We start from the raw sequence: 27,278 nt of genomic DNA, 5'->3' as shown, positions 1-27,278 counted from the left end.
AATGGGTCCTGATATCAGCTGAGGCCTTTAACCTCATATTCATACTGGAAGGACAATGCACAAACAAAATGCACAAAGGCTGTGGTGCATTAAAAGTTAATGCTTTTTAAAAGAGCATTAGCAGCTGCAGGAGATGAGGGATTTAGCATGAGGCAAATATTCAAGTGTAAATGCTGTCAACAACAAAAAAAACCTGCACGTTTAATAAAGAAACGTACACTAAAGTGCTTATTTGCATAAGCAACTCCAAGTTTTCTCTAACTTCTCTTTAATTGAAGAATTATATAGAACAATAAAACCAGATAAGCACATTTTATGAGAGAGAAAACTGAAGTAACCTTTTCCAACTATATGGTATGTCCACAATTCTTTCCATTTATTTCCTTATTGCAAGTTTTGCTACTTTGTTCATGTATTTGCAAAATAAAAATTACAGAGAGCAAGTTACAAATTCTTATTCTGTGGGAAATTTTACTAATCCCATATCAAATAATACAGTGGGGTGGAGCATTTGTCCTCCTTAATACACACACGTATAACTCCCACTGATTCTACTGGGAGTTGCGTAAGCCTGTCAAGAAGAGAATAAATACAAACTCTGTGACAAAATTCTATTTTATTCCTTCATTGTAATATTGTGCTACTCATTTTCCATTTTCCTTAAGCATGTGTTTTTTTTCTATTTGTTTTTTAAGGAAAAGATCACCTTACATTAAAGTAACCTTTAGGGATTTTTTTTGAACTAGTTTAACTTATTTAGTTAAATCGATCCCCTATTGTGGGCACTTTTAAAATCCGCTTCACTCAAGTCAGTTGCAAGCCAAGAGCCCGCGAGGGGTGTGTGTTAACACGTTGTGCTCTAGCTGAACTGGGTGCATTCTAAAAAGGTACCCAACCCAGTTCACATAGAATTAGGTTGATGTGAACTAGGTACCTTTTAGGGAGCACCAGCAGCATCTACCCAGGGAAGTTATAGCTCAGCACATTAGTGCACTTTACAAATCGCACCTCTCTGGAGTGCTTCTCCATGCTGTATAGACAAGCCCCAAGATCCTTAACTTATTTAAGACACTCTTAAACCGATTTAGGAGTGTGTTCACACTAGGGCATTGCACCAATTTAACTCAGTGATCTGAGAAAAAAAATGTGATGAAAAAAGTACAGGATGCTGTCCTAAATGTTTCATTGTGTTACACTGAAAATCAAACAGGTGACTTGGAATGTCGAGCTAGTGAAATCATTTTGTGAAGCTGTCTGCCTGCAAGTTCTTCCTTATTATAAACTACATCAATTTTACACCGATAATTCCATAAACATTACACTTCAAAATTAAAAGTTAGTAAAGGAGCAATAACTACCAGGTTCAGGGTTTTTTTTGTTTTTTTAAAACAGGTTAATTTGCATAACCAGTACTACCAAGTCATTTCATTGCATGGAACCTGATTTGCAAATCAGTTACAACATAGTAATAGAACACAATTATATTTGATAATGTTTCTACTACGATAACGACAAAAAGATTATAAGCGAACATGTATACACAGCTATTTCAATAAGCCTCACTTATGTAGGCTGCATCTCTGAAACATTCAAAAATAGAAAAGCTCATTCTGTTGCAATTATTGTTCAAATTCTTACACATAGCTTACTTCCAGCACTGAACAGCTGCTCAAAAGCAACACCGACTTTCAGCGTCCTTTCTCCCCTTGCCTTTGGCAACCACAGTGATTAGCGACAAGACTGCAAGGTGATTGGTTGGTAATGACATCATCTTATTGTTTTCTTTCAAGTGGAATAAGGGACTTGGAGTGCAGATAAGCCAACAATGAATTCAGTAGGAGATGCATCTCTGTGCCCTCTGCCTTAATTATTATGGCTTCTCGAAGAGAATTTCTGTTTATAGTATAAGCGCCTATTTTATTTAGCTACTGTCATCCCCCTCCCCCTGCTTTTTTTAAAGTCCCAAGCCACCGTAAAAGAGGACTATATACCACTGTGCTTATGTCACAGTAGCAATACTTGCAAATACAATTAATTACCTTGGTCATTTATCCCTCCACAATTCATCATTTTCAATGACTCAGGTACATTTGTTTACTAAATATGCTTTGATAGCAAGAAGTGTTTTGCATGTCAGAATGATTTAAACTAGTAGCTGTTAAAGTAACTGCCAGCATCTGTGGCCTAACCAAAAAGGGTTGACACTTTTAAAAGTACTGCAAACAAAGTACAGTGCAAACACATTACTATAAAGTTCAACTTTATTGACATAGGTGCAACTGCAAAAGAGTCAGTCAAATTTGTTTAAGGACACTAACAACAATCCCGGGAAATCTAAACAGCTATATGCAATAGTTCTTTTAAACTATTTTACAAGTTCAATATAAGCCCCAATTCTCATTACACTAAAGCCCCTTTTCATCACCCTAGCGGTGTAAAGAGGCTTTAAAATGGGTGTACAGCGGTATTAAAGGGCCTCACTATAAATAAGAATCAGGCCTATAAGTGCACTGATAACTTTTCTGCTCATCCTTTCTTGTGTTGCATCTTTGAATGCAACAGATGGACCAAATGCTAACGACAGGTCTTATCTGCACAAGGAAATAAAAACCATTTTTAACATGGTTAAACGTCTCATGAAGCTGAATTTCTGTACTGAGCAAAAACATGTTCTTGGCTTATTGTAAATCACCCAAAATGTCACTAAATAAAATCTTTTCCCTGTGGGGGGAAAAAAACGAATTAAAAACTTAAAGGGGTGAACCTTCCTGCAGAATGGTTATTACACAGCAGTCAGAGCCAAACAAAGCTCATTTTGTACTGACACCAGTACTGACACTCACCCTACCACACCAGGTCCCCAAAAAGAATTGAACAGCTGTAGCAATTGCTTTCCCTCGCAGATATGAAGATCAGTATCCTCACAAAATTCATTTCCCCCCAAATGATTTCTTGTAAAGTATTTTTCCACTACAGCAAACAAGTAAAGAGAGTTACATACATCTGGAAAAACAGTATTTTAATATTTGTTTCATCTGGCCACTTAGGAGAGCTGGGAGAAGATCTGTTTCTGTTTGATAAAAGCAGCAAACTAGCTGAAATGTCGATTTGTAATTTTAAATGTGCCAGGGGATTCAGAACCTATATACGGTACTTAAGTGAAAAGGAAATAAAAATTATGATAGACAGGTATAGATGGGATGGGAAAGCTCCAATAATTTGAGCTTGATTATGCCTGAACTAGAGGCATAAAAAGTCTAAGCTATTTTTGCTTTAAAAAAAATTTACTATGCATTACACACATGCACATGCGTGTATATATTTCTCTCTGCAAAATCAAATAATTGGAAGAGAAGGTAAAAAAAGATCAGAGGAATTTTAATTGCCTACAGTGGAAAACTGCTCCGGAGGTAAGCAACTTTGCATGAGACTAGTTAAGATGAATAATGTCTTTAATTCTTCAGACAATTTTATTTGCCCATTTGGCATACCAGGTGTGTAGTCAGTCAGCTGTTTTCCAGGATTATACAACAAACTGATTAGATAAGAATACCTGGTTGATGCGCAGTAAAATTACTTTTATGAACAAGTTTACTTCTTCACTGAAATCTAACGAATAGCTATTTGATAATTGTTATTGCCATTTCTAAATAGTATTATCAGGCTATATTTCATTTGTTCTCCATTTATAAGCAAAATTAAATCTTGACGATAAAAGCCAGCATTTGTCAGTTACACACAATTCTATTCCAGCACTAAAGCAAAACTAAAGAATCAATTTCAGGCAGGAACATGTTTCAGGAAAGATAGCACATTTGGAATCCCTGTTCAAAATTGGGAAATGGGAAACTAAATGTGATGTGGTTCATTTGTCAATGACACAAAACAAAAATGAAAAAAGGAACCTATTAGACTCTACACCAATGAACCAGCAGTAAATTAGCCACAAGTTAGTAGATACATTATAAAAAATAATTTTAACAAATAAAAATGCAGTGATTCAGTCAGACTATGAATAACTAGAAAACTTGATTTAAGACAAAATAAAAAGATTGCATTCAGAGCCAATATTCACTGTAACAAACACTTTACAGATTTTCCATTATGTATAAATATTCAGTACAGAGTACTGGTGCAATGTAGATGTGTTAACCAACAGCAATATTTATTTATTTTTTGTGGAGCACCAGGAATAAGTTAGGCACTTTACTGACAAGCATGAAGATAATGGGCCAAATTCAGAGTATATTCAGTGGTGTCAGCTGTATTCCTCACACTCAGACTAACTTAGACCTAAAAACACCCTTTTAGCAATATTTAAGGAAGTCTGAGTAAATTATAGACAAACGAGGTGAACATGTGGGCTTGACAAAGCCCTGGCTGGGATGATTTAATTGGGGACTGGTCCTGCTTTGAACAGGGGGTTGGACTAGATGACCTCCTGAGGTCCCTTCCAACCCTGATATTCTATGATTCTATGATTCTATGTAAGTTAAAGTGGATCATTAGAGCTACTTACGCCATCCTACTAGAAGTTTTTTCTTGGTCCACTCTCCTCCTTTGGTTCCTTGACATGCAAGTTACACCCAGTGATGAGCTGCCAAAATCTTAACAACCGGTTCCCTCCTCACCCCACGGGGAAAATTTGGTGGGTGCAGCTCCGCTCCCCATCCCAGCTCACCTCCGCCCCACTCTGCTTCTCCGCCCTCCCCCCGGCTTCCCAAGAATCAGCTGTTCACACAGGAAGCCTGGGAGGGCTGAGAAGCAAGCAGCAGCTTCGCGCTCAGATCCAGGGAGGCAAGCTGGGGCGGGGGGCGGTTCCCCTGAGCACCCCACCGGTTGCCTGCTGCGGCATGGGCGGCCCTCCTCGCGCCCCCTCCCCCCCGCCCCAGCTCACCTCCACTCCACCTCCTTGAGCCTGAGTCCGAAGCTGCCGCTTGCTTCTCAGCGCTCCCAGGCTTCCCGCATGAACAGCTGATTCACGGGAAGCCAGGGGGGAGGGGCGGAGAAGCAAAGCAGGGTGGAGTGTAACTCAGGGGTGGAGGCGGAGCACAGGTGAGCTGGGGTGGGGAGGGGTGCTGCACCCACCAAATTTTCCCGTGGGTGCTCCAGCCCCGGAGCACCCATGGAGTCAGCGCCTAAGGCGCCACTTTTGGCCGGTTGTTAAATTTAGAAACCCTTTTAGAACCGGTTGTCCTTCGCGAGACAACCGGTTCTAAAAGGGCTTCTAAATTTAACAACCGGTTCCAGCGAACCGGTGCAAATCGGCTCCAGCTCACCACTGGTTACACCCACTAAGACTTCCTTTCACTCAGTGGGTCAAATTCAGAGGTGATGCAAGTGATATGTTGTAAAAGGCGTGTAAAACTCAATACGTCTAATTGGTACCTCTAAGAGAATGTAAATTAGTGCAAGGAACACTGAAGAAGCCAAAGTGTAAGTAACGTCACTTCAGACTTCTTACCTAAATCCAGCTCAAGATTCCAGCCCCACAGACTTTAAAATCCAAACCACAGCATCTGCTCAAGTAGATGTTGAACCACCGTAGATATAACTAAAACTTCAAGGAATTCACATTATTAAAAGAGTTCAAACAAAAGCATCCAATGAAAAATGCTTTAAAGCTTCTACACTTTCTACAAGTGTGCAAGTTACTTCAAAAGATCAACCAACCAACTCAAAAACATTGTTAAGATAATTTTCTCAGGACTCTTGCTCCTGTTTAATTCATCATTAGTAGGCAAGAACTCTTGCATTTCTTTGATGTATCTGATGTTTTTGAAAGTTACACTGTTTAAATATTTTTTGGCAAGGACAAATGATATTGGCCCAAGAAAGCATCCCAATATGATGGGGTGGATTACATTATCTTTGTAATGTAAGGAGACGAAAAATCAAGATAAATTAATGTTATATACTAAGACCCAACAATTTGTTAAACTATATAGTTTCACATCCGAAGACATTAGACCAAACTTCTGTGATACCGAATTTGCATGATCTTGACTGTTTATGAACACTCCAAATCCCCAAGCCTTCTGAGCTGCATATTGGCAGTGATTTTATTTTCAATTGTAATTATTTTAATGACCTGATTAGAATTGGTAAAGCTTTGTTTCAGTTAACAGAGAGAATCAGCCTTCACTTTTCAAAAGAAAAATATGTGGATTAATGCAATAAAAATACAATTAAAAGACAGAAAAAGAAAAGTTTCATTCCTCTCACTGAGAGCTCTGAGCATTCTGTGATTTGGCAACAGGACTTTGTTATAGACCACCAGCTATGCACAAAGGCAATTCAAAATCTAGAACACCAGATTCTCTTGTCAGCATCTGCTTAGGCTAGTGTCTGTGGTCAGCATTAGGAACAATGGTCAGATGCTGACCAGTCTCACATTGTACAGTAAAACATCAGAGTTACGAACACCAGAGTTATGAACTGACCAGTCAACCTCACACCTCATTTTAAACTTGAAGTACTCAATCAGGTAGCAGCAGAGACGGGAAAAAAAATTTAAAAAGCAAATTTAGTACAGCACTATATTAAACATAAACTACTAAACAAGATAAATGGAAAGCAGCATTTTTCTTCTGCACAGTAAAGTTTCAAAGCTGTATTAAGTGAATGTTCAGTTGTAAACTCTTGAAAGAACCACTATAATGATTTGTTCAGAGTTATGAACATTTCAGAATTATGAACAACCTCCATTCCCACAGTGTTCATAACTCTGAGGTTCTACTGTAATACCACCACATGCTCTACTAAAAACAAAGTTACTAAACCAGTGGGGAGAACAATCTGTTCTACACCGTGTGGCTACTACTTGGCATATTCAAAATGCCCTTCTAAACCCAGTCATACTACCCTTTGTGATTCTATTTTTAATCTTCCCTGCATGAATGGCAACACAGCCACCTTCGATTAGCAACTGACATCCTTTATGGTGTTAACATCAGGTATCCATGTTAAAGTAGCAGTCAAAAGAAAATCAAGTGCTTATGGCTAAATAATCCAGCCTACATTTGTGATATCAATATGTGTAAGGGGACTGTTGCCCCCTTACTAACATTCAGTGAGGGTGTTTTATTTGCTAGCTCCCAGTACTAAAAAGGGGGAAGGGTCGATGGGGAATCAGGACCCTGAGACTGACAGCCCCCAGGAACAATGGGGAGAAGCCAATGCTCCAGGTCAGCCTGAATGACAGGGCGGGCGGGCTAATCAGGGAATCAGGAGGCCAGGGAGGTCCCGTTCTCCGTGTGACGTGGACTTCCCTGGGTCAGACAGAGTGGGGCCGGGCTAAGGAGAAAGCAGAGGGCCCAAGCTAATCTGGGGAGCAGAGCTGTGCCAGATCCAGAGGGACCAGAAAAGCAGCCCAGAGAGAGCAGAACTGCAGCCCCAAAGCCAGAGGCACAGCCCAGAGAGAGCAGACTTGCCCTGGGAGGGAGCTGCAGCGACCAGAGCCAGAGGGGCCAGAGAAGCAGCCCAGGGAGCTGGAGCTAAGACAGAGTGGAGCTGGGGCTGGAGCGGTCTGGAGTCGGGTGTCATGAGCAGCTGGGGAGAGTGAGGGGGGACCCTGGGCAGTGGACCCAGCACAGGGAGACGCCTCAGCCAGGAGGCTCTGCAGACCAGACTCGGAGGGGGATTGGTAACCCTGACAGGGCGGAGGCAGCGCTGGGAAGAAGGGCCCTGCCACCTAGAGCCTGTGGCTACCACCAGAGCAAGTGTCCAACCCACAGCATCCCTGTAGCACAGCCAGGGCCTGAGAAGGCGGCCCTGGGACTTACAAGGAACAGAATGTGAACTGCCCGGACATCCCAGAGACACTGTTTGTGATGTTCCCTGCCACAGAGCAGGTTGACCTTTAACCTTCCTCATTTTCCCTTATTCTTTTTAAAATTAATTGTTGATTAAATAACTTGCATTTGCTTTAACTTGTATCTAATGGTCAGTGGGTCAGAGAAGTGCCCAGTGCAGAGAGAGTACCCCGGAGTGGGGACACTCTAGCCCCTGTCCTAGGTGACCACAGCAGGGTTGGGGGTCGAGCCCCCCAGGAATCCTGGGCCCAGCCTTGTTGGGGTTACAAGGACTCTGCCAGACAGGAGAGTGGATGGGGAGTCCTCAAGGGCAGGGAGGCCACTGCGTAAAGGAAGTGGGAACGAGGACTCAGATCCTTTTGCTAGCCCACTTCACCGGGGTAGTGCAGAAGCCAGGAAAGTTCCCCACGATAGCGGGACTATTCCCCCGCTTACATATAGGTTATGACAACCCCTTCAGTGAATCCACATCACAAAACAAACCCAAGTCAACAACTACAGAGGCTCACGTGTGTGGAATCTTCATTTCTGGAAACATTCTAATGGGTCACAGTATGATCCTTCGACATTAGATACACAGGCACAAATGTCAAAATTAGGTTCTCTTGGAATTGTGCAACTGACTTCACATTTTGAAGATACAGAATTATGAGAGTCAACATGCTATCAGCAAAGCAGAGTTCACTGAAAATTATTTTACCCTTTGTGAAGAAATTAGCTTTGAAGGATTGCGGAGTTTCAGGAGCCGTGATCAGAATTTATCATTAACAGCCACAAAAAGTACATTGCTTCAGTAATAACGTAGCTTTTATAGTAAAAATTCATATTTCAAATTTATGAGTCTTTGAATTAGCAATTTCTGTACGTGTGTTCCATTGCTTATTTCATAAATAATATAATTAATTAAATGAGGTCAGGATTATAAAAAATACCTATACTGCTAAGAGGAGGTTTCATACTTCCAAACTACGTTTCTGGACCAGATCCTTATCTTCAAGGGTGTTACACTGCTAATTTAAACCAGCTGAATGTATTGCTCAATGTGTACAGAATAGGGTTAAATATGCCTCTATAGAACTTTGAAGTCCATTTCTGTAGAGACACTGCTGAATTTATGGAATGTAAATATATGACTGTCAAGGGAAAAGATGAAGGCTACAAACTATTAATGAGGCACAATTTACATGTGCATATTTTAAAACATGTTATATTCTATGAAAACAAATGAGAAAGTTATGTGCTATTTTTCTTTCATATATTTCCATCTTCCTCTCATCCCCTCATGTGGGAGCCAAATCATTTTTGATGCAAGTTGCCAGTGTGTCTCAGTTTTGTGTTCTTCACATATACGAAAAATTGCTTTAGACTGTTAATAAATTATTTTGCTTTTGTTTACTTGTATCCTAATGCATATTAACACATCCTTTTTTAATAGTTAATAGTTTAATAGTTTGCTTGAAAGTGGAATACTTTCTGGAAGCATATTAAAAAAACCCACAAAAATCATCATTTAATGGTTACCTAAGTCTAAATACACATACTGCACCTCCTTTGTGTTCCTTGTCTATTTTTCTGTTTTCATTGCTAGGCAAAAGATTTTTTTTACATTTATGCATTTTATAAACAGTAAGTATGAAGTTTTCTAGATCACGAGTTCTTAACCTGAGGGTCAGGTACACCATCCCTTTTAACAGTAGGGTGTCCTGAATTTTTTCTTTTCTCCCTGTTATAACACATGAAGATGGTATGGAAAAAATGCAAAGCACTGACCCTGACAAATGCTCAATCACTCTAAACAATGCCAGTTATGCTGTAATCTTTTCTAACAAGTTTTACAAAAACCCTATATTCACCAAACAGAATTTCAAATGTACCCCTATGTCAAGCATCCAATTGATAAATGGGTCCCTACTTCAGGTAGCACGATCTTCAGAGAAGAAACCACTTATCTATACTTAACCCACAATACAAAATTCCAAATTAAATGCATTTAAACCTGCAGTCAAATGAATGTATTGTGGAATAGGTCACAGTACACTTTTTACAGCTCTCCCAAGCTTAACAGAGATAATCTCTCTGCTTTTTGTCAACCATTATCTTTTCCTTGAATTCTGAAGTGTTTTTAAGAAGAGTCAATTGGATATAAAAGGTAAGTTGGAGAGTGAATAAAACATGTTATTTCACTACATTACAAAAAAAGGCTTTGACTTTTATCTTAAAGTAGTAAGTAGTGAATACTGGCAGATATCAAGTATAATAGTGATAAGTGTTTTTTGAACACTGAAAAGGAAGTTTTGTGGCCCATCTTCATTGGCTGAGTACCTGTGAGCTTCTTAGGGGATGGACCTAACATACATCAGAGATGAAAGAGTCCTTAGTTTGTCAGAGACTCCACATCAATTTACTACCCAAGAGCAGAAAGAGGTACATGCTCCTCTGAAACCTTGAGCGCATACCAAAAATCAGGAATGTTTGGTTTCTTGGACACTAGATGTTAAAAATGCATTGTTCGGTTTTTCCTTTTGGGAGACTATGAAGGAGCTCATGAAGAGTGCCTAGGGGATTTCAGAGCACAAGTCCCATTTGTACACTTAAATTACGGTGGCACTTTTGAAATTTTCCCTCTATAAACCTTAGATACAGAAAACTGAGAAAGACTAATTAATCCAACACCTAAACTGAGATCCAATATGCAAAAGTAAAATGGCTGCACCAAAATAATGGCAGAGATGAAGCACAGAATTAAATTTTAGACTTACGTTTCTCATCATCAGCATGTACTAGAGATGCTGCTCTTGACAAAACATCCAATGGAGTCTCCATTCCTGGCAGGATCCTATAATATAAAAGAGCCAGGTTTTCTAAGGGTTTCATAAAATTATGTTTATAAGAGGTGAGAAGTTGATTTGTCATTAGATAACAAATCTAACTCCCTATAAACACACACACACACACACACACATACACACACATATATATACATACACACACACACAAACAAACACCACCATATAAACTACTGTAAGACAAGGAAAAGGAAACATCACTTTCAGAAACATTATACCATCACATATAGAATAAATAAGGCTGGTTTCAATTATATATTAACACCAGGGAACAGCCACCATTTTATTAAGATGAACACAATCATGAGGACAGATGCCTTTTACTTCAAGATGCCTCTGCTCAGGGAATCTCAGTTCCATCCCTGGGAGGTAGGCGGCTATAATTATCTCCCTTTGACAGATGGAGAATTTGAGGTACAGAAAAATTAAGTGACTTACTTGCCCAACATCAAACCAAGTCTGTAGCAGAACTGAAATAACCCACAGTCTCCTGAATCCCATTCCTGTGCTTTACCCACAAGATCATCCTTTCATACATCAAGTCCAGATGTGACTGCATTTCAGTACTAGGGGAAGTGATATGCACATCTATGCTTTGGGTGGAACTTGACAATGATCCCGTCTGTCTCTCTCTGTCCCTTTCTCTCGCCCAAACCCTCTCTTCTTTTATCCTTTCTACTGTGATCTTTTAAAAGTCATACAACCAAACAAGCAACCTAGTATCTAAACAGTCGGTCATCCTGCCAGTTGGGCATTTATGCAAGTGTCAGGTTCTGCAGAAGAGCAAAATACTTTATGACTGAAAAAAATCAAAAAGGAACTGGAGAAAAGAACCAAGGAAGTCAGATGCTTGCTGCCCTCTGAACATTAAGTTCACACTGGATTGGTTTTTGTGGCCCTTATAACTTTTCTTCCTCCCGCTGCCTTCCTCCCATCCCAGTCAACCGCAACATAAAGCAACATTCAAAGATGCAATTTGTTTGAAGACGGGAAAAAAGTTAGTATGCCCAATCACTTACAGAAGAGCGACTCCACTGACATCAACAGAATTAGACCCCTAATTCACACTTGTCCAAGTGAAAGACAAACACATCCAAAGATGGAAAGCCACCAAGACATTTTTATTCTATCAAAGGTATTTTTTTTTAAAAAGTCATCTACCAATTGAGAATATGCAGAGTTGTATAATCAGATCTGAATTTTTGCATTTCCCTGTGTGGCTGTTACTTTCATAAATATACACTGATATAAATCTTCAGAGCACAAGCCAACATTTAGCATATCGGGATTAGGAAAGAAACGTTCCTTAACTGCCTTCTAAAGAGTTTCTTGCCCCTGGATAGATGGACCTCTGGTCTGACCCGGTATGGCAATTCTTATATTCCTTTAAAAGGTAAGATTCAAAATTCCCAAGCTTAATCTGCAAATTCCTTGTGGAAGGGACATACGTACTTTATAGGTCCTGTGATGCACCTGCCTAGCACAACTGTGAGCACTGTAAAATAATATTTCTAGATACACACAAATTAACACAGTCAATCCAACAGAAATACCATGCAAAAACCTGTTAATGTTTCACTTTTAAATAACTTAATATTAAAAGTGTCTTCAAAACTGAAAAAGAAAGTTTCAATATAAATAAAACACAAGAGATATAAAAGAGAAGACTAATATGTGATTGTATGTGTACACTATGAAATAAGGTCGATTTTATACAGTCGATTCTGTATGTCCCCACTAAGCGCATTAAGTCAGCGGAGTGCCTCCTCAATACCGTGGCCAGCGGAGCGGTGCACTGTGGGTAGCTATCCCACAGTTCCTGCAGTCTCCGCTGCCCACTGGAATTCTGGGGTAAGCTCCCAATGCCTGATGGGGCAAAAACATTGTCATGGGTGGTTTTGGGTAAATGTCGTCAGTACATGTCCCCTCCTTCCCACCCTACCTCCATGAAAGCAACGGCAGACAATCGTTTCGCACCTTTTTTCCTGGGTTACCCGTGCACATGCCTCAGCTCACCTCTGCTGTTGTGAGCATTGTAAACACCTTGCGCATTATCCTGCAGTATGTGCAGAACCTGGCTAAGAGACACCAGCACAAGGACGATTGTGAGGAGGACATGGACACAGACATTCCTGAAAGCATGGGCTGTGGCAATTGGGACATCATGGCGGCAGTGGGGCTGGTTGATAGAGTGGAACGCCGATTCTGGGCCTGGCAAACAAGCAGAGTGTTGAGGGTATGGGATGATTCACAGTGGCTGCGAAACTTTCGCATGCGTAAGGCCACTTTCCTTGAACTTTGTGAGTTGCTTTCCCCCCGCCCTTAAGCGCGGGAATACCAAGATGAGAGCTGCCCTGACAGTTGAGAAGCAAGTGGTGATAGCCCTGTGGAAGCTTGCAAAGCCTGACTACTACCAGTCAGTCAGTCGGGAATCAATTTGGAGTGGGCAAATCTACTGTGGGGACTGCTGTGATCCAAGTAGCCAATGCAATCACTGATGTTGTTATCAAGGGTAGTGATTCTGGGAAATGTGCAGGTCATAGTAGATGGCTTTGCTGCAATGGGGTTCCCTAACTGTGGTGGGGCGATAGAAGGAACGCATATTCCTATCTTGGCACCGGACCACCTTGCCAACCGGTACGTAAACTGCAAGGGGTCCTTCTTAATGGTGCTGCAAGCACTGGTGGATCACAATGGACATTTCTCCGACATCAACGTGGGATGGCTGGGAAAAGTACATGACGCTCGCATCTTTAGGAACTCTGGGCTGTTCGAGCAGCTGCAAGAAGGGACTTACTTCCCAGATCAGAAAATTACCGTTGGGGATATTGAAATGCCAGTAGTTATCCTTGGGGACCCAGCCTACCCCTTGCTCATGAAGCTGTACACAGGCAGCCTGGACAGTAGTAAGGAGCTGTTCAACTATAGGCTGAGCAAGTGCAGAATGGCGGCAGAATGTGCCTTTGGATGTTTAAAAGCTCGCTGGCACCGTTTGCTGACTAGGTTAGACCGCAGCGCAACCAACATTCCCATTGTTGTTGCTGCTTGCTGTGCGCTCCATAATATCTGTGAGAGTAAGGGGGAAGACATTTATGGCAAGGTGGGAAGTTGAGGCAAATCGCCTAGCGGCCAATTTTGAGCAGCCAGACACCAGAGCGATTAGAAAAGCACAGGTAGGCGCGCTGCGCATCAGAGAGGCTTTGAAAACCAGTTTCATGACTGGCCAGGCTATGCTGGGCAGAGACGGGCTCCATCTTACGAAGAGAGGGAAGAGCATCTTTGCGAGCAGGCTGGCTAACCTAGTGAGGAGGGCTTTAAACTAGTTTCACCGGGGGAAGGAGACCAAAGCCCTGAGGTAAGTGGGAAAGCGGGATACCGGGAGGAAGCACAGGCAGGAACGTCTGTGAGGGGAGGGCTCCTGCCTCATACTGAGAATTAGGAGCGATCAGCAGGTTATCTCAAGTGCTTATATACGAATGCACAAAGCCTTGGAAACAAGCAGGGAGAACTGGAGGTCCTAGTGATGTTAAGGAATTATGACGTGATTGGAATAACAGAGACTTGGTGGGATAACTCACATGACTAGAGTACTGTCATGGATGGTTATAAACTGTTCAGGAAGGACAGGCACGGCAGAAAAGGTGGGGGAGTAGCACTGTATGTAAGGGAGCAGTATGACTGCTCAGAGCTCCGGTATGAAACTGCAGAAAAACCTGAGTGTCTCTGGATTAAGTTTAGAAGTGTGAGCAACAAGAGTGATGTTGTGGTGGGAGTCTGCTATAGACCACCGGACCAGGGGGATGAGGTGGATGAGGCTTTCTTCCAGCAACTCGCAGAAGCTACTAGGTCGCACGCCCTGGTTCTCATGGGTGACTTTAATTTTCCTGATATCTGCTGGGAGAGCAATACAGCGGTGCGTAGACAATCCAGGAAGTTTTTGGAAAGCGTAGGGGACAATTTCCTGGTGCAAGTGCTAGACGAGCCAACTAGGTGGGGAGCTTTTCTTGACCTGCTGCTCACAAACAGAAAAGAATTAGTGGGGGAAGCAAAAGTGGACGGGAATCTGGGAGGCAGTGACCATGAGTTGGTCGAGTTCAGGATCCTGACACAGGGAAGAAAGGTAAGCAGCAGGATATGGACCCTGGACTTCAGGAAAGCAGACTTCGACTCCCTCAGTGAACGGATGGATAGGATCCCCTGGGGGACTAACATGAAGGGGAAAGGAGTCCAGGAGAGCTGGCTGTATTTCAAGGAATCCCTGTTGAGGTTACAGGGACAAACCATCCCAATGAGTCAAAAGAATAGTAAATATGGCAGGCGACCAGCTTGGCTTAACGGTGAAATCCTAGCGGATCTTAAACATAAAAAAGAAGCTTACAAGAAGTGGAAGGTTGGACAAATGACCAGCGAAGAGTATAAAAATATTGCTCGGGCATGTAGGAATGAAATCAGGAGGGCCAAATCGCACCTGGAGCTGCAGCTAGCAAGAGATGTCAAGAGTAACAAGAAGGGTTTCTTCAGGTATGTTGGCAACAAGAAGAAAGCCAAGGAAAGTGTGGGCCCCTTACTGAATGAGGGAGGCAACCTAGTGACAGAGGATGTGGAAAAAGCTAATGTGCTCAATGCTTTTTTTGCCTCTGTCTTCACTAACAAGGACAGCTCCCAGACTGCTGTGCTGGGCATCACAACATGGGGAGTAGATGGCCAGCCCTCTGTGGAGAAAGAGGTGGTTAGGGACTATTTAGAAAAGCTGGACGTGCACAAGTCCATGGGGCCGGACGAGTTGCATCCGAGAGTGCTAAAGGAATTGGCAGCTGTGATTGCAGAGCCATTGGCCATTATGTCTGAAAACTCGTGGCGAACGGGGGAAGTCCCAGATGACTGGAAAAAGGCTAATGTAGTGCCAATCTTTAAAAAAGGGAAGGAGGAGGATCCTCGGAACTACAGGCCAGTCAGCCTCACCTCAGTCCCCGGAAAAATCATGGAGCAGGTCCTCAAAGAATCAATCCTGAAGCACTTACATGAGAGGAAAGTGATCAGGAACAGTCAGCATGGATTCACCAAGGGTAGGTCATGCCTGACTAATCTAATCGCCTTCTATGATGAGATTACTGGTTCTGTGGATGAAGGGAAAGCAGTGGATGTATTGTTTCTTGACTTTAGCAAAGCTTTTGACACGGTCTCCCACAGTATTCTTGTCAGCAAGTTAAAGTAGTATGGGCTGGATGAATGCACTATAAGGTGGGTAGAAAGTTGGCTAGATTGTCGGGCTCAACGGGTAGTGATCAATGGCTCCATGTCTAGTTGGCAGCCGGTGTCAAGTGGAGTGCCCCAGGGGTCAGTCCTGGGGCCGGTTTTGTTCAATATCTTCATAAATGATCTGGAGGATGGTGTGGATTGCACTCTCAGCAAATTTGCGGATGATACTAAACTGGGAGGAGTGGTAGATACACTGGAGGGTAGGGATAGGATACAGAGGGACCTAGACAAATTGGAGGATTGGGCCAAAAGAAATCTGATGAGGTTCAATAAGGATAAGTGCAGCGTCCTGCACTTAGGACGGAAGAACCCAATGCACAGCTACAGACTAGGGACCAAATGGCTCAGCAGCAGTTCTGCAGAAAAGGACCTAGGGGTGACAGTGGACGAGAAGCTGGATATGAGTCAGCAGTGTGCTCTTGTTGCCAAGAAGGCCAATGGCATTTTGGGATGTATAAGTAGGGGCATAGCGAGCAAATCGAGGGACGTGATCGTTCCCCTCTATTCGACATTGGTGAGGCCTCATCTGGAGTACTGTGTCCAGTTTTGGGCCCCACACTACAAGAAGGATGTGGAGAAACTGGAGAGAGTCCAGCGAAGGGCAACAAAAATGATTAGGGATCTGGAACACACGACTTATGAGAAGAGGCTGAGGGAACTGGGATTGTTTAGTCTGCAGAAGAGAAGAATGAGGGGGGATTTGATAGCTGCTTTCAACTACCTGAGAGGTGGTTCCAGAGAGGATGGTTCTAGACTATTCTCAGTGGTAGAAGAGGACAGGACAAGGAGTAATGGTCTCAAGTTGCAGTGGGGGAGGTTTAGGTTGGATATTAGGAAAAACTTTTTCACTAGGAGGGTGGTGAAACACTGGAATGCGTTACCTAGGGAGGTGGTAGAATCTCCTTCCCTAGAAGTTTTTAAGGTCAGGCTTGACAAAGCCCTGGCTGGGATGATTTAATTGGGGATTGGTCCTGCTTTGAGCAGGGGGTTGGACTAGATGACCTCCTGAGGTCCCTTCCAACCCTGATATTCTATGATTCTATGGTGTGACAGTTGCGTGTGTGTTTCTCCTTGCTGCAAACCCTCCCCCTCTGTTGATTTTAATTCCCTGTAAGCCAACCACCCTCCCCCCTTCGATCACAGCTGGCAAAGGAAATAAAGTCACTATTGTTTTGAAACCATGCATTCTTTCTTTATTAATTAAAAAAAAAAAGTGAGATAACTGACAAGGTAGCCCGGGTGGGGTGGGGTGGGGGAGGAGGGAAAGACAAGGCCACACTGCTTATTGTAGCCACACTACAAATCAAAACTGTTTGAATGACAGCCTTCTGTTGCTTGGGCCATCCTCTGGAGTGGAGTGGCTGGGTGCCAGGAGCCCCCCCCACGTTCTTGGGCATCTGGGTGAGGAGGATATGGAACTTCAGGAGGAGGGCAGGTGGTTATACAATGGATGCAGCGGGGGTGTGTGCTCTTGTTGGCTTTCCTGCAGCTCCACCAGACGCCTCATCATGTCCATTTGCTCCCCCATTAGCCTCAGCATTGCCTCCTGCCTATGCTCTTCATGCTCACTTACTGCTTTCCTGGCCTCTACCACTGAATGCCTCAATGCATTAAGCTGTGCCCTATCAGTGAGGGAGGACTGCACGAGCTCGGAAAACATGTCATCGTGAGTGCGTTTTTTTCCACCTTCTAATCTGCGATAACCTCAGGGATGGAGATGACAGGGGGAGCACAGAAACAGTCTATGCTCTACGATTCTGGGGGGACTGCATGGTCACCTGTGCTGCTGAATTCACCACACTGACCAAACAGGAAATGAAATTCAAAAGCTCCCGGGGCTTTTCCTGTGTACCTGGCTAGTGCATCGGTGTACAAAGTGCTGTCCAAAGCGGTCACATTAGAGCACTCTCGGATAGCTCCCGGAGGCCAATACTGTCGAATTGCGTCTGCATTACCCCAAATTCGACCCAGCAAGGTTGATTTTAGCGCTACTCCCCTCACCAGGGAGGAGTACAGAAGTCAATTTTAAGAGTCCTTTAGGTCAACAGAACGGGATTGGTTGTGTCGACACAGTCATTTTTAAATCAACCTACTGTGGCTAAATTCTACCTAACCCTGTAGTGTAGACCAGGGCTTAGACAGTTATCAATTAAAAGAGTTCATTCACAAGCCAGCTGTAGCTAACAGGTCCGTTTTTAATAAGAGGGCAGGCAGCAGTGCTAAGTAAACAAAAGGACAGTAAAAAGCTCAAGCTGTTAACAATTCCTATTGATTTTTCAAAAAGCCGAGTGTGATCCCATTACAAGAATCCTTTTATTTTAAAATATTTCCAATCCTGACCAAAGCAGGCTGGTGGCAGCAGGCAAAATCTCAAACACATGTATACAGGCTTAACAACAAACATATGTTTGGGGACTAGTTTTCCCTGACTTTACTAATAAATCTCTCTGCTCTCCCACTCCCTGCCTAAATAATGTCAAAGACTATAAAAACTAACCTAAAGTTTTTAAAGCATTAAGGGAAGGAGTGGGGAGGAAAACGCTTTCTGTTGTAAATATTTACTTTTTAAAGCCTCTAGTATGTATTTTCAATGGAAGATTCAGAGTCCCTTCCTGCCCCCATTAATTTCACAGGAAGAAGGAAAACATCTGAAAACAACTAAGTACACTAGTTTAAAAATGAAGAAATGGATTCTCATCTTCTAGATTACAGAGGTTCTCAAATTGTGATCCGTGGACCACCAGTGGTCTGAGAGCTCCATTCAGGTGGTCCACAGATAGTTCCCTCTAAGGTGCATGCCTGGGTGGCTGCACAGGATAGAATGAAAGGCCATGCGCAGGCATGGCTCCACTAATTAGGTGCCTGGATCCTGGAAAAGACGCACATATAAGGCGAGGTGGTGGCCTTGGTGGGAATAAGGGGAGGGGGAGTGGGGTGAGCAGAGAGCGTGGGGGGAATTTGGGACACGCAGGGCTGCAGCCACCGGAGAAAGAGACGACATTCCCTAGCTCCAGGGCTGTGGCTGCTGGGGAGAGATGGCCCTCCTTCCCAGCCCCAGCTGAGGGGCTGCTGCAGTGGGGGGAGAGACCCTCCTCCTTCCCAGCCCCAGCTGAGGGGCTGCTGCAGTGGGGGGAGAGACCCTCCTCCTTCCCAGCCCCAGCTGAGGGGCTGCTGCAGTGGGGGGAGAGACCCTCCTCCTTCCCAGCCCCAGCTGAGGGGCTGCCGCAGCGGGGGAGAGAGGGAGAGACCCCTCACCTTCCCAGCTTGGGGGCTGCCGCAGCGGGGGAGAGAGGGAGAGACCCCTCACCTTCCCAGCTTGGGGGCTGCCGCAGCGGGGGAGAGAGGGAGAGACCCCTCACCTTCCCAGCTTGGGGGCTGCTGCAGTGCGGGAGAGAGGGCACATCCATTGCATTAGAAAGGTAAGACTACTGATATTAAAATAGGAGTTGTGTGCTTTTATTTGTAGAACAAAATAACGTTAATTATAATTAAGGTTTTTTTATCCAAAGCGCTTTACAATAGTTAGCTAATGGTACAAACAACATTTGGAAAGATCATTAAGTGGTTCACCAAGACCCTCAGCAATTTTCAAGTGGTCCACAAAAAAAAGTTTAAGAACCACTACTCTCGAATCATGTGCAAACAAAACATGAAAAGCATAAAATTTTGCCCGAGTCCATAAAAATGGCTGACTTTTTAAATTTGAATAAGAAAACCTAGCAGGGAACATTTATCATCAGTTTTTAGTTCTGGAAAATTTATCTTCAGTAGAGCTTTCCCTGTATCATAACACAGACCTTCCCACCTCCACCACACCTCTCTAGTGTCACAGCTTTCACCTCTCCTCTCTATCTCTCGGACTCCATGGGGCCCATCTTTTTCTTACCTCTTTATTCCCATTGGATTACTAAAAGTACCACTTCATCTGCCTCCTGGCATGCTGTTTATGGGCCTGAGCACCCAATGCTCGCCCTCCTCCCAGCCGCAACGCAGTCAAAAATCATATTGACAAAGTTATAGAACTATAATTGCCAATTAATATACTATGTGGATGTATAAAAGTGATAGTTAAAAGCCTCTAAATGCAAACCTTTGTGCTAAATTTGAAGGAAAAAAAACCTGAATCCTCTATTAAGCCTTTAGCAAAAGAAGTGTTCATTTTTCTCTCTCTTGTTTTGATAGTGCAGGCGATATTATGAATAATTTGATACTGGAAGTACAGTTTGCTTTTAATTTTTCAGTAACTTTCAATAAATTGGTTAGTCTCTAAGGTGCCACAAGTACTCCTTTTCTTTTTGCGAATACAGACTAACACGGCTGTTACTCTGAAACCTTTCAAGACATTGGCATTGCAGACACTCAGCCCCTTTCTGGAACACACTTTTAGTAAGGTTATTAACTGGGGACAAATCCAAATTGAGGGAAGGTAACAGGAACCTGGTATTGATTCTGTTCAGGATATTAAATATCTTAAAAACATACAGCTTTCAGCAAAACTGTGTTTAGTACGTTACTATCTTGAGTATCTCTCAAAGTTTATTTCATAGGTGAGACCTACAGAAGTGATAAAAAATAAATAAATAAAATCAGAGATGCATTTTGCGAAAGTTAATATTATACTATACTAATGTTATGTCCATTAGAAAAGGGGAACTTCTTTAATGGGATACTCTTAGTATTGAGATCTGCAGACTTTCAACATTAGCATGGTTAAATGTGTCTGGATTGTCCACATAAATTTTAGAAACTTACTTGAAAATTACCTAGATAAAGCCATACATTTACAGAGTATTTTATAAAGAGAGCAAGGCATGCTTCTTGTCCCAAACATCTCAGTCTAAAGACAGACAAGACAAGACATGGGCCCATTGTTCAGGAAAGGAAAACAGTAGAGATTACTGATAAGAACAAGCAAAGTATTGAAAGGAATCCTTCCAGCTAGTACCTTTCATTCCACATGTAGTCAAAAAGTAGAAGTTTGAAAGCTCAGGGTGAGGCAGCTCCCCTGGCCTGAAGTGGTTTTCATCATATATGTTTGGTTTAATGGCTCTCAGCAACCCCACTATAAAAACTGTTCCAGCACCACTGCCTTATTATGAAATTTATTGCTAAAACGTTCTTACTATTTTTGCTGTTTTGGTGAAAGATCCAAACAGCAGTAAGATTTAAAGGGACACAATCACCTTAATAACATTTCTGTCTGAATTTTATCCTTTGTACCTACTACTGATCTAAGTAACAGCTAAGATTATTGTAACAAATAGATTAGAACAGAAACAGATATCTTCTCCCCTACCCCCACTAGTTTACTCATCACACTTCGGCAGTACTTTGTACATAGTCAATTTCTCTCTTTCTGCACTGTCAATCTGTGTGTCTCAACTGCACAGCAAAAGGGAAAAAACACTTTGATAGATATAAAAAAAAGTGTGATGGTAAAACTATAAAAATTAGCAAGGTGACTCAGGACCATATGTAAAGCTACTTTCAAGGTTTTATAATAAATCAGCTAGACTTCATGACGATGACCCACACATCACATTACATTCAAACTTCACAGTTTAAACTTCACATTCCTCAGATTTAGAATTTGTATTCATCCATATGGCACTCACTGGTAAATAATCTGACTAAAGTACCATGGTTGTTAAATGTAAAAGATAAAGTGTCTGAGGTTTCACAGGATTCCAAATTCTTCATAATGAAGGAGCTGTGGAATTCAGTAGACAGGTTCCGAGACTTTTTCAAGGCTACATCACCAGTTAGGGCCTGGTTCTCATTCACTTCTCACAGTGACCTGAATTACTACCACCTTTTTGGCTGAATGCATGCTTAAAGAATTTTAGTGGCCTATGTGAAATGAGTTGGTGATCTCTGCGGAGCCTAATGTAATGGATAACAATGAGATGTCACTTTTACTGACAGTTTGTTCTGAGAAACCAAAGAGCAAATGGGCATGGAAACTTAAATACTACCCTCCTTCCTCCCAGAGATGGTCCCCCCAAGTCAAGGTTGAGACACGTTGGTACATTCCTACATTCAGTGGGAAACATTTTTTTAAATGTTGTTTTCTCTCAATGTCAGATGGATCAATACATTTTCAGCACACAAAGACAGGTTTCAGAGTAACAGCCGTGTTAGTCTGTATTCGCAAAAAGAAAAGGAGTACTTGTGGCACCTTAGAGACTAACCAATTTATTTGAGCATAAGCTTTCGTGAGCTACAGCTCACTTCATGGAATGCATACTGTGGAAACTGCAGAAGACATTATATACACAGAGACCATGAAACAGTACCTCCTCCCACCCCACTCTCCTGCTGGTAATAGCTTATCTAAAGTGATCACTCTCCTTACAATGTGTATGATAATCAAGTTGGGCCATTTCCAGCACAAATCCAGGTTTTCTCACCCTTCGCCCCCCCCCCCACACACAAACTCACTCTCCTGCTGGTAATAGCCCATCCAAAGTGACCACTCTCTTTACAAGGTGCCACAAGTACTCCCTTTCTTTCAGCACACAAACACACTTTTCTGGAAGTGGAAGATACAACTAAGTATGCTTTTCCTATGATTTTTTTTCATAAAGGCAGTAAATTTGGTTTTAGAAATGTTCAGCAATAAATTGGGTATCCACGTGAATCATATATGAATGATTCGGATTCCATAGCAAATCCTTCTCAATTTAAATATTTAATAAAACTGAATGGGTAATAACCGATGACTGATTTTAGGCCAATACATTTCCCATTTTCCTTGCATTTTTTCCACTACAACATTTATCATCTCTCCCCCTCTTCCAACACTAATCAATGCCATGATAGTTTAAACTATTATTACAGCACATAAACAATTAAAAAGACCAAGTTAAACAAGACAGAATTGTTGATACTTTGATCAATCTAATCAATCCATCAGACATCAATTTCTGGGAGTAAGCAGTGGCTCCTTGTAAGTCATCTTGGTGGGTAAATATCTCATGTAAAATATTAGGATCAAGTCTGTTTTTTTATAATGTACACTACCATTTTTGGTGCTTGAACAAAAATAAATATACAGACAACCACCTTTTGACAATGGGTGTTCCAGATTATAGACTAGACCTTCTAACCTGGTATTCATGTGGTCATTGGATAGATACCTGAGACCCTCTTGGTTCTTTGCAAGTTAAATAATGTAAAATTAGAAGATGAGAGTTGGAAATTTTAATAACTAACATTTATAATGTTTGTGCTAGACTAGAAATGTCCTAATGGTGCAATTCATCTGTTATACAGTCTCTTGTCTTTAAGCTTTTCAATTTGTCTTGCATCATTTTCTTCTTTTGATGAGCACAATCCCCCTTTAATAAAGTAACCTTTTTAAAAGGAAAGTATTAGGAACTATGTTTGAAGTATAAGCCAACAAAAACAATGCAATTCAAAGTAAAGTTGAAATTCCATTCTTATAGTTATAGTCCTGTTTTTGGAAGATATTGCAGCTCACTTTCTGTAACACAATGCACTGATCTGACACCTGCAGTATATAGTGACAATAAGGTGAATTTAAAAACCCTTTCTTTGTAGGGAACTTTCAACTTTATCAGAAAGCAATCTACTTAGCCTGCCCATTTTTTCCCAAATGTATTTTATTTGCTATTTATCAAAGGTATGCATGTTTAAAGAAGAAAATCCTCCCACCTCAGAGCCCAACTTTTCTTATTTGATCCTACAACACAGTCTGAAAGGTCTGAGTACACTAAGAAATTCACCAAGCTCTACCAGCTCTCTATTAGCCATGCTTGAAACTATTTGGGCTCACCTACACTACCAGTTAAACTGCTTTCAGGACCACTTCAACGAAACTCAAGGCATGCCTACACTATGGGCACTATAACAGCACACTTGTTTTAGTTTAGCGCCGTAGCGTAGATGCTTCCTCCATCGACTGAAGGGATTTTTCCACTGATGTAAGTAATCCACTGTTCTGAGCACTGACCTAGCCACACCTACACTGGAGGTTAGGTTGGCTTAATCTATGCCCTGACTGATGTAGCTAGACTGATCTACATTTTAAGAATAGATCAGGGCTCAATGCTGAGAACCGCTGACATCATCTGGTCAATTTCCTTAGGTAGATGGATGTATGGTCTACTGAGTGCTTAACAGAATCAGATCCAGAATGTTGCATTTATGACCTCCAACATTTTCCATGCCAACAGACTGATCCCAAATGCAGGTTTTGGATTTAATTAATGGATTGATCAAGAAGAGACGCTAGGATGAAAAAAAACTTATTGACGACAAATTTCCTCAATAGCAGACAAACAGGAAAATATAGGCCAAGAAAATTTGTAGAGAAATGTTCTCATCAAAGTTATAGATTTTAAGACTAGAAGGACCATTATGGCCAGATTTTATAGATTCTAGGGCCAAACAGGTCACTAATCTAATCTCCTGCATAATAAAGACAGGCCATAGAATTTCATCCTGAGCTTCCCATGTCTACAGTTTCCTGTACTGTGAGTGTGACTCTTTAATCTCACACTCGCACTTTAAAGATAGAGGCAGACAGTTAAAGTGTAGGTCTACTCAAAAAAGTTACTTTGTAAAACCAAAGAAAACAAGCTCCTTCTTACTCAGTGATACCTGTTTACTTTAGTGGGGGGGGGGGGAGGAATCACTTTTCCCCTGCTTCTTACACCTGTCCACCTTCCAAAGCCAACACAACTAAAGTAAGCTGGATTCTGTATCAACAGAAAAAAGTTACTAAATTCCCAGTTATACATGTGAAAGCTCACTGAAGGCAACAGGGTTGCCCAGGTATCACTGAAATCATAGTTTAGCCAGCGGAACATTATTACTTCCAATTATGCCTGAGGAGAACAAATTCAGTATGATGCCAATCGCAGGCTGAGTTCACACAACTGGGAAATAGAGAAAAATCTCTATAAATGGAATATATTTTATACAGAGTCACTTAGACTTAAACAATGAATCCAAAAAGCATTCTTACAGACTTACTTTTCAATACAGAACCACATTTTACGGAAGAAATTTCAGGGTTTGTCTGCAAGGGAAAGTTATACCTCTAAGTTTCATAGCGAAGTTTAAATCAAGGTGTGAATTAAGCTGGCCAAATATAGCTATATGAATGTAACTCCCATGTGAACACTCTTATTCCAGAATAAGAGCATTGAAAATGATAGTTAGACTGGTACAGATATATTGGTATAATTGTATCAGTATAACTAGTGAAACTTTCGCATGTATGTAAGCCTTCACCCTGTGTCAACTCAAATATTAATTTAAAATGATGGGGACCAAGAGTTTGCAGGGCAAAATTTGGATCTCCAACCACTTCCACATAGCCTGGCAGAGCATGAGAGCATTGTAGAAATAGTACAATCATTCCAAGAGATGGATGTTGGAAGGGATATGAAAAAAAAAATCACTTTGCATCCCTTGAGTAACACTCCTGCCTGACTCAGGAGTGGCACTCATGGCCTGCAGAAGAAGTTCCATCCATCCCCTCTTCTGTAAGGAGGTGTCAGTCCTATATGGAACTGAGGGCTAGTCTACACTCGCAATGTTAAAGCACTGCTCCCAGTGCTGGTGCACAGTCTATACTGATGCTTTACAGCGCTGAAATTTGCTACACTCAGGGGGGTATTTTTTCACACCCCTTAGCAAGAAAGTTGCAGCCCTATAAAGTGCCAGTGTAGACAAGCTCTGAGAGGATACGGGACATCAGAGGGAAGATGAGGGGATCACAGAAAACCCACCTTCTGAAATAGGGTGGGGAGTTTTCCTTCCCACCCTCACTAGGATTTAGTAACTAGGATTACTAATAGCATGACTGGTCCTAATAAATTCTGCAAAATGATCTGCTTAGAAGTGAGGCAGGTTTGCTTGGCATTCCCCCCTCAGAATCCAGCATTCCACCACGCTGCCAATTTCCCTGATGATGGAATCATCTGAAATCACTTTGTTTGAGAAACTAAACTTAGGTTTTCAATGCCAGATGGAATCAATGCATTCTCTTCCCATTACACCACAAGCATTACACAGTAGCACAAGAACGCCAACACAAGAACAGAGAAAGGATGAGCGTCCCTTCCACACGCACGCTACATTGAGCTTGCCATGCTACAATCCTCAAGTTAGGTCCTTGGTACCAAGGGAGAGCTCTGGCCAACCTTCTCAGTATGTTGCATGACTGCCAGGGAGCCCAGGAGATATTCTGTGCTAGGAAATCCCCCACACCACAGCACATGCAGGAAGCTCAAAGCTTCCCCAGCTCACATTTCCTCAGGACTATACAGAGGAGGAGTCTGTGGGATGCAGAAGAGAGGTGGCTGCAGTCAGTGCCCGCAGTAATACAGCCAAGCTAAGAGATGCTCCCTTGGGCCCCATAGCAAGGCAAAGACATGGGCACTACCCAAGCATTTGCACTACACTCATCACTGCAGTAGCTGAGGGCTCGTGGGCCAGGGAAGGGGTCACAAAAGGCAGCCAAGGGCCCAGGACAAAAGGAGGCACGTGGCAGAGTCGGGCGTGGGGAGCCAGAGACGCAGGGCAGGTGTAGCCTGGGGTACGAGAAGGTACAGGGGGCCCAGGGCAGGCACAGCCGGAGCGGAGAGAAGTCAGGCATTGGGGGGCCGGAAGCAAAGGGGGGCAGGAAGGCCAGCCTAGGGCACAGCCCAAGCCAGCCCCGAGCACCCCCACTCCAGGTCCGAGGGCCCAGGGCTCCTCTGGTGCAGCCAGGGAGGAACCAAGGCACCAGCCGAACCGGCCTCCTCGGGCACCTGCACCCTCTGCACTTACCCCCACGCGCGCCGGGACCCAGCAGGGCTCTAACCCTGCGGCGACGGACCTGAGGCCACGGGCCCTGGCCAACCCGCTCCCGGGGCCAGAGCGCACCGCCCGCCGCTGCGGCAGCCTCCCTCTCCCCTCCCGCCCAAGCGGCTCACTCACCAGTGTGCAGTGCGCACCCCACGCGGCTGGGCGGGCGGCTGCTCCCCCCCACAGCGCCGCGGCGGGACACGCACCGTGGCCGGGGCTCCAACAAGTGCCAGGCTCAGCGCGCAGCAGGGCTTCGGCTGCAGGAGGAGCCAAGGGGGGCGGGGGGGGCGTTGTTTGTTTACTCCAGAGCCGAGACCCAAACAAGGCGAGTCCGGCAAGGGAGCTGGCGCTGCAAGAGCCCCAGCCCGGCCTCCCCCAGCGCCACTCGCTGCACTGAGTAGCCAAGGGAAAAATCCCAGGCACGGCGGAATTCTCTTCCTAGCAGGTGGGGAGAGCTGGGCCGCCCCATTGGCTGGGCCAGCCCATGAGATCAGCATAGATTAGGATAATGAGACCCTGACATCACATCCTCAGCAGG

At 43.0% G+C, this 27,278-nt stretch overlaps 1 protein-coding gene across 1 annotated transcript in view; it reads right to left on the bottom strand.

Moving 5' to 3' along the window:
* VGLL4 (vestigial like family member 4) overlaps positions 1-27,023 on the bottom strand; it is a 154,907-nt gene extending 127,884 nt beyond the window's left edge. The window contains exons 1-2 of the mRNA XM_074958157.1: positions 26,873-27,023; positions 10,574-10,650 (exon numbers count right to left, since the gene is read on the bottom strand). Coding sequence (XP_074814258.1) covers positions 10,574-10,637 — 64 coding nt within the window. The 5' untranslated portion in view covers positions 10,638-10,650; positions 26,873-27,023. The remainder of the gene's footprint in view (positions 1-10,573; positions 10,651-26,872) is intronic.
* Between the last annotated feature and the right edge of the window lie 255 nt (positions 27,024-27,278).

Source organism: Natator depressus, chromosome 7, assembly GCF_965152275.1.
Source record: "Natator depressus isolate rNatDep1 chromosome 7, rNatDep2.hap1, whole genome shotgun sequence".
NCBI classification, from domain to species: Eukaryota; Metazoa; Chordata; order Testudines; family Cheloniidae; genus Natator; species Natator depressus.
The sequence above is the reverse complement of the archived record's forward strand: the minus strand, read 5'-3'. Positions and strand labels throughout refer to the sequence as shown.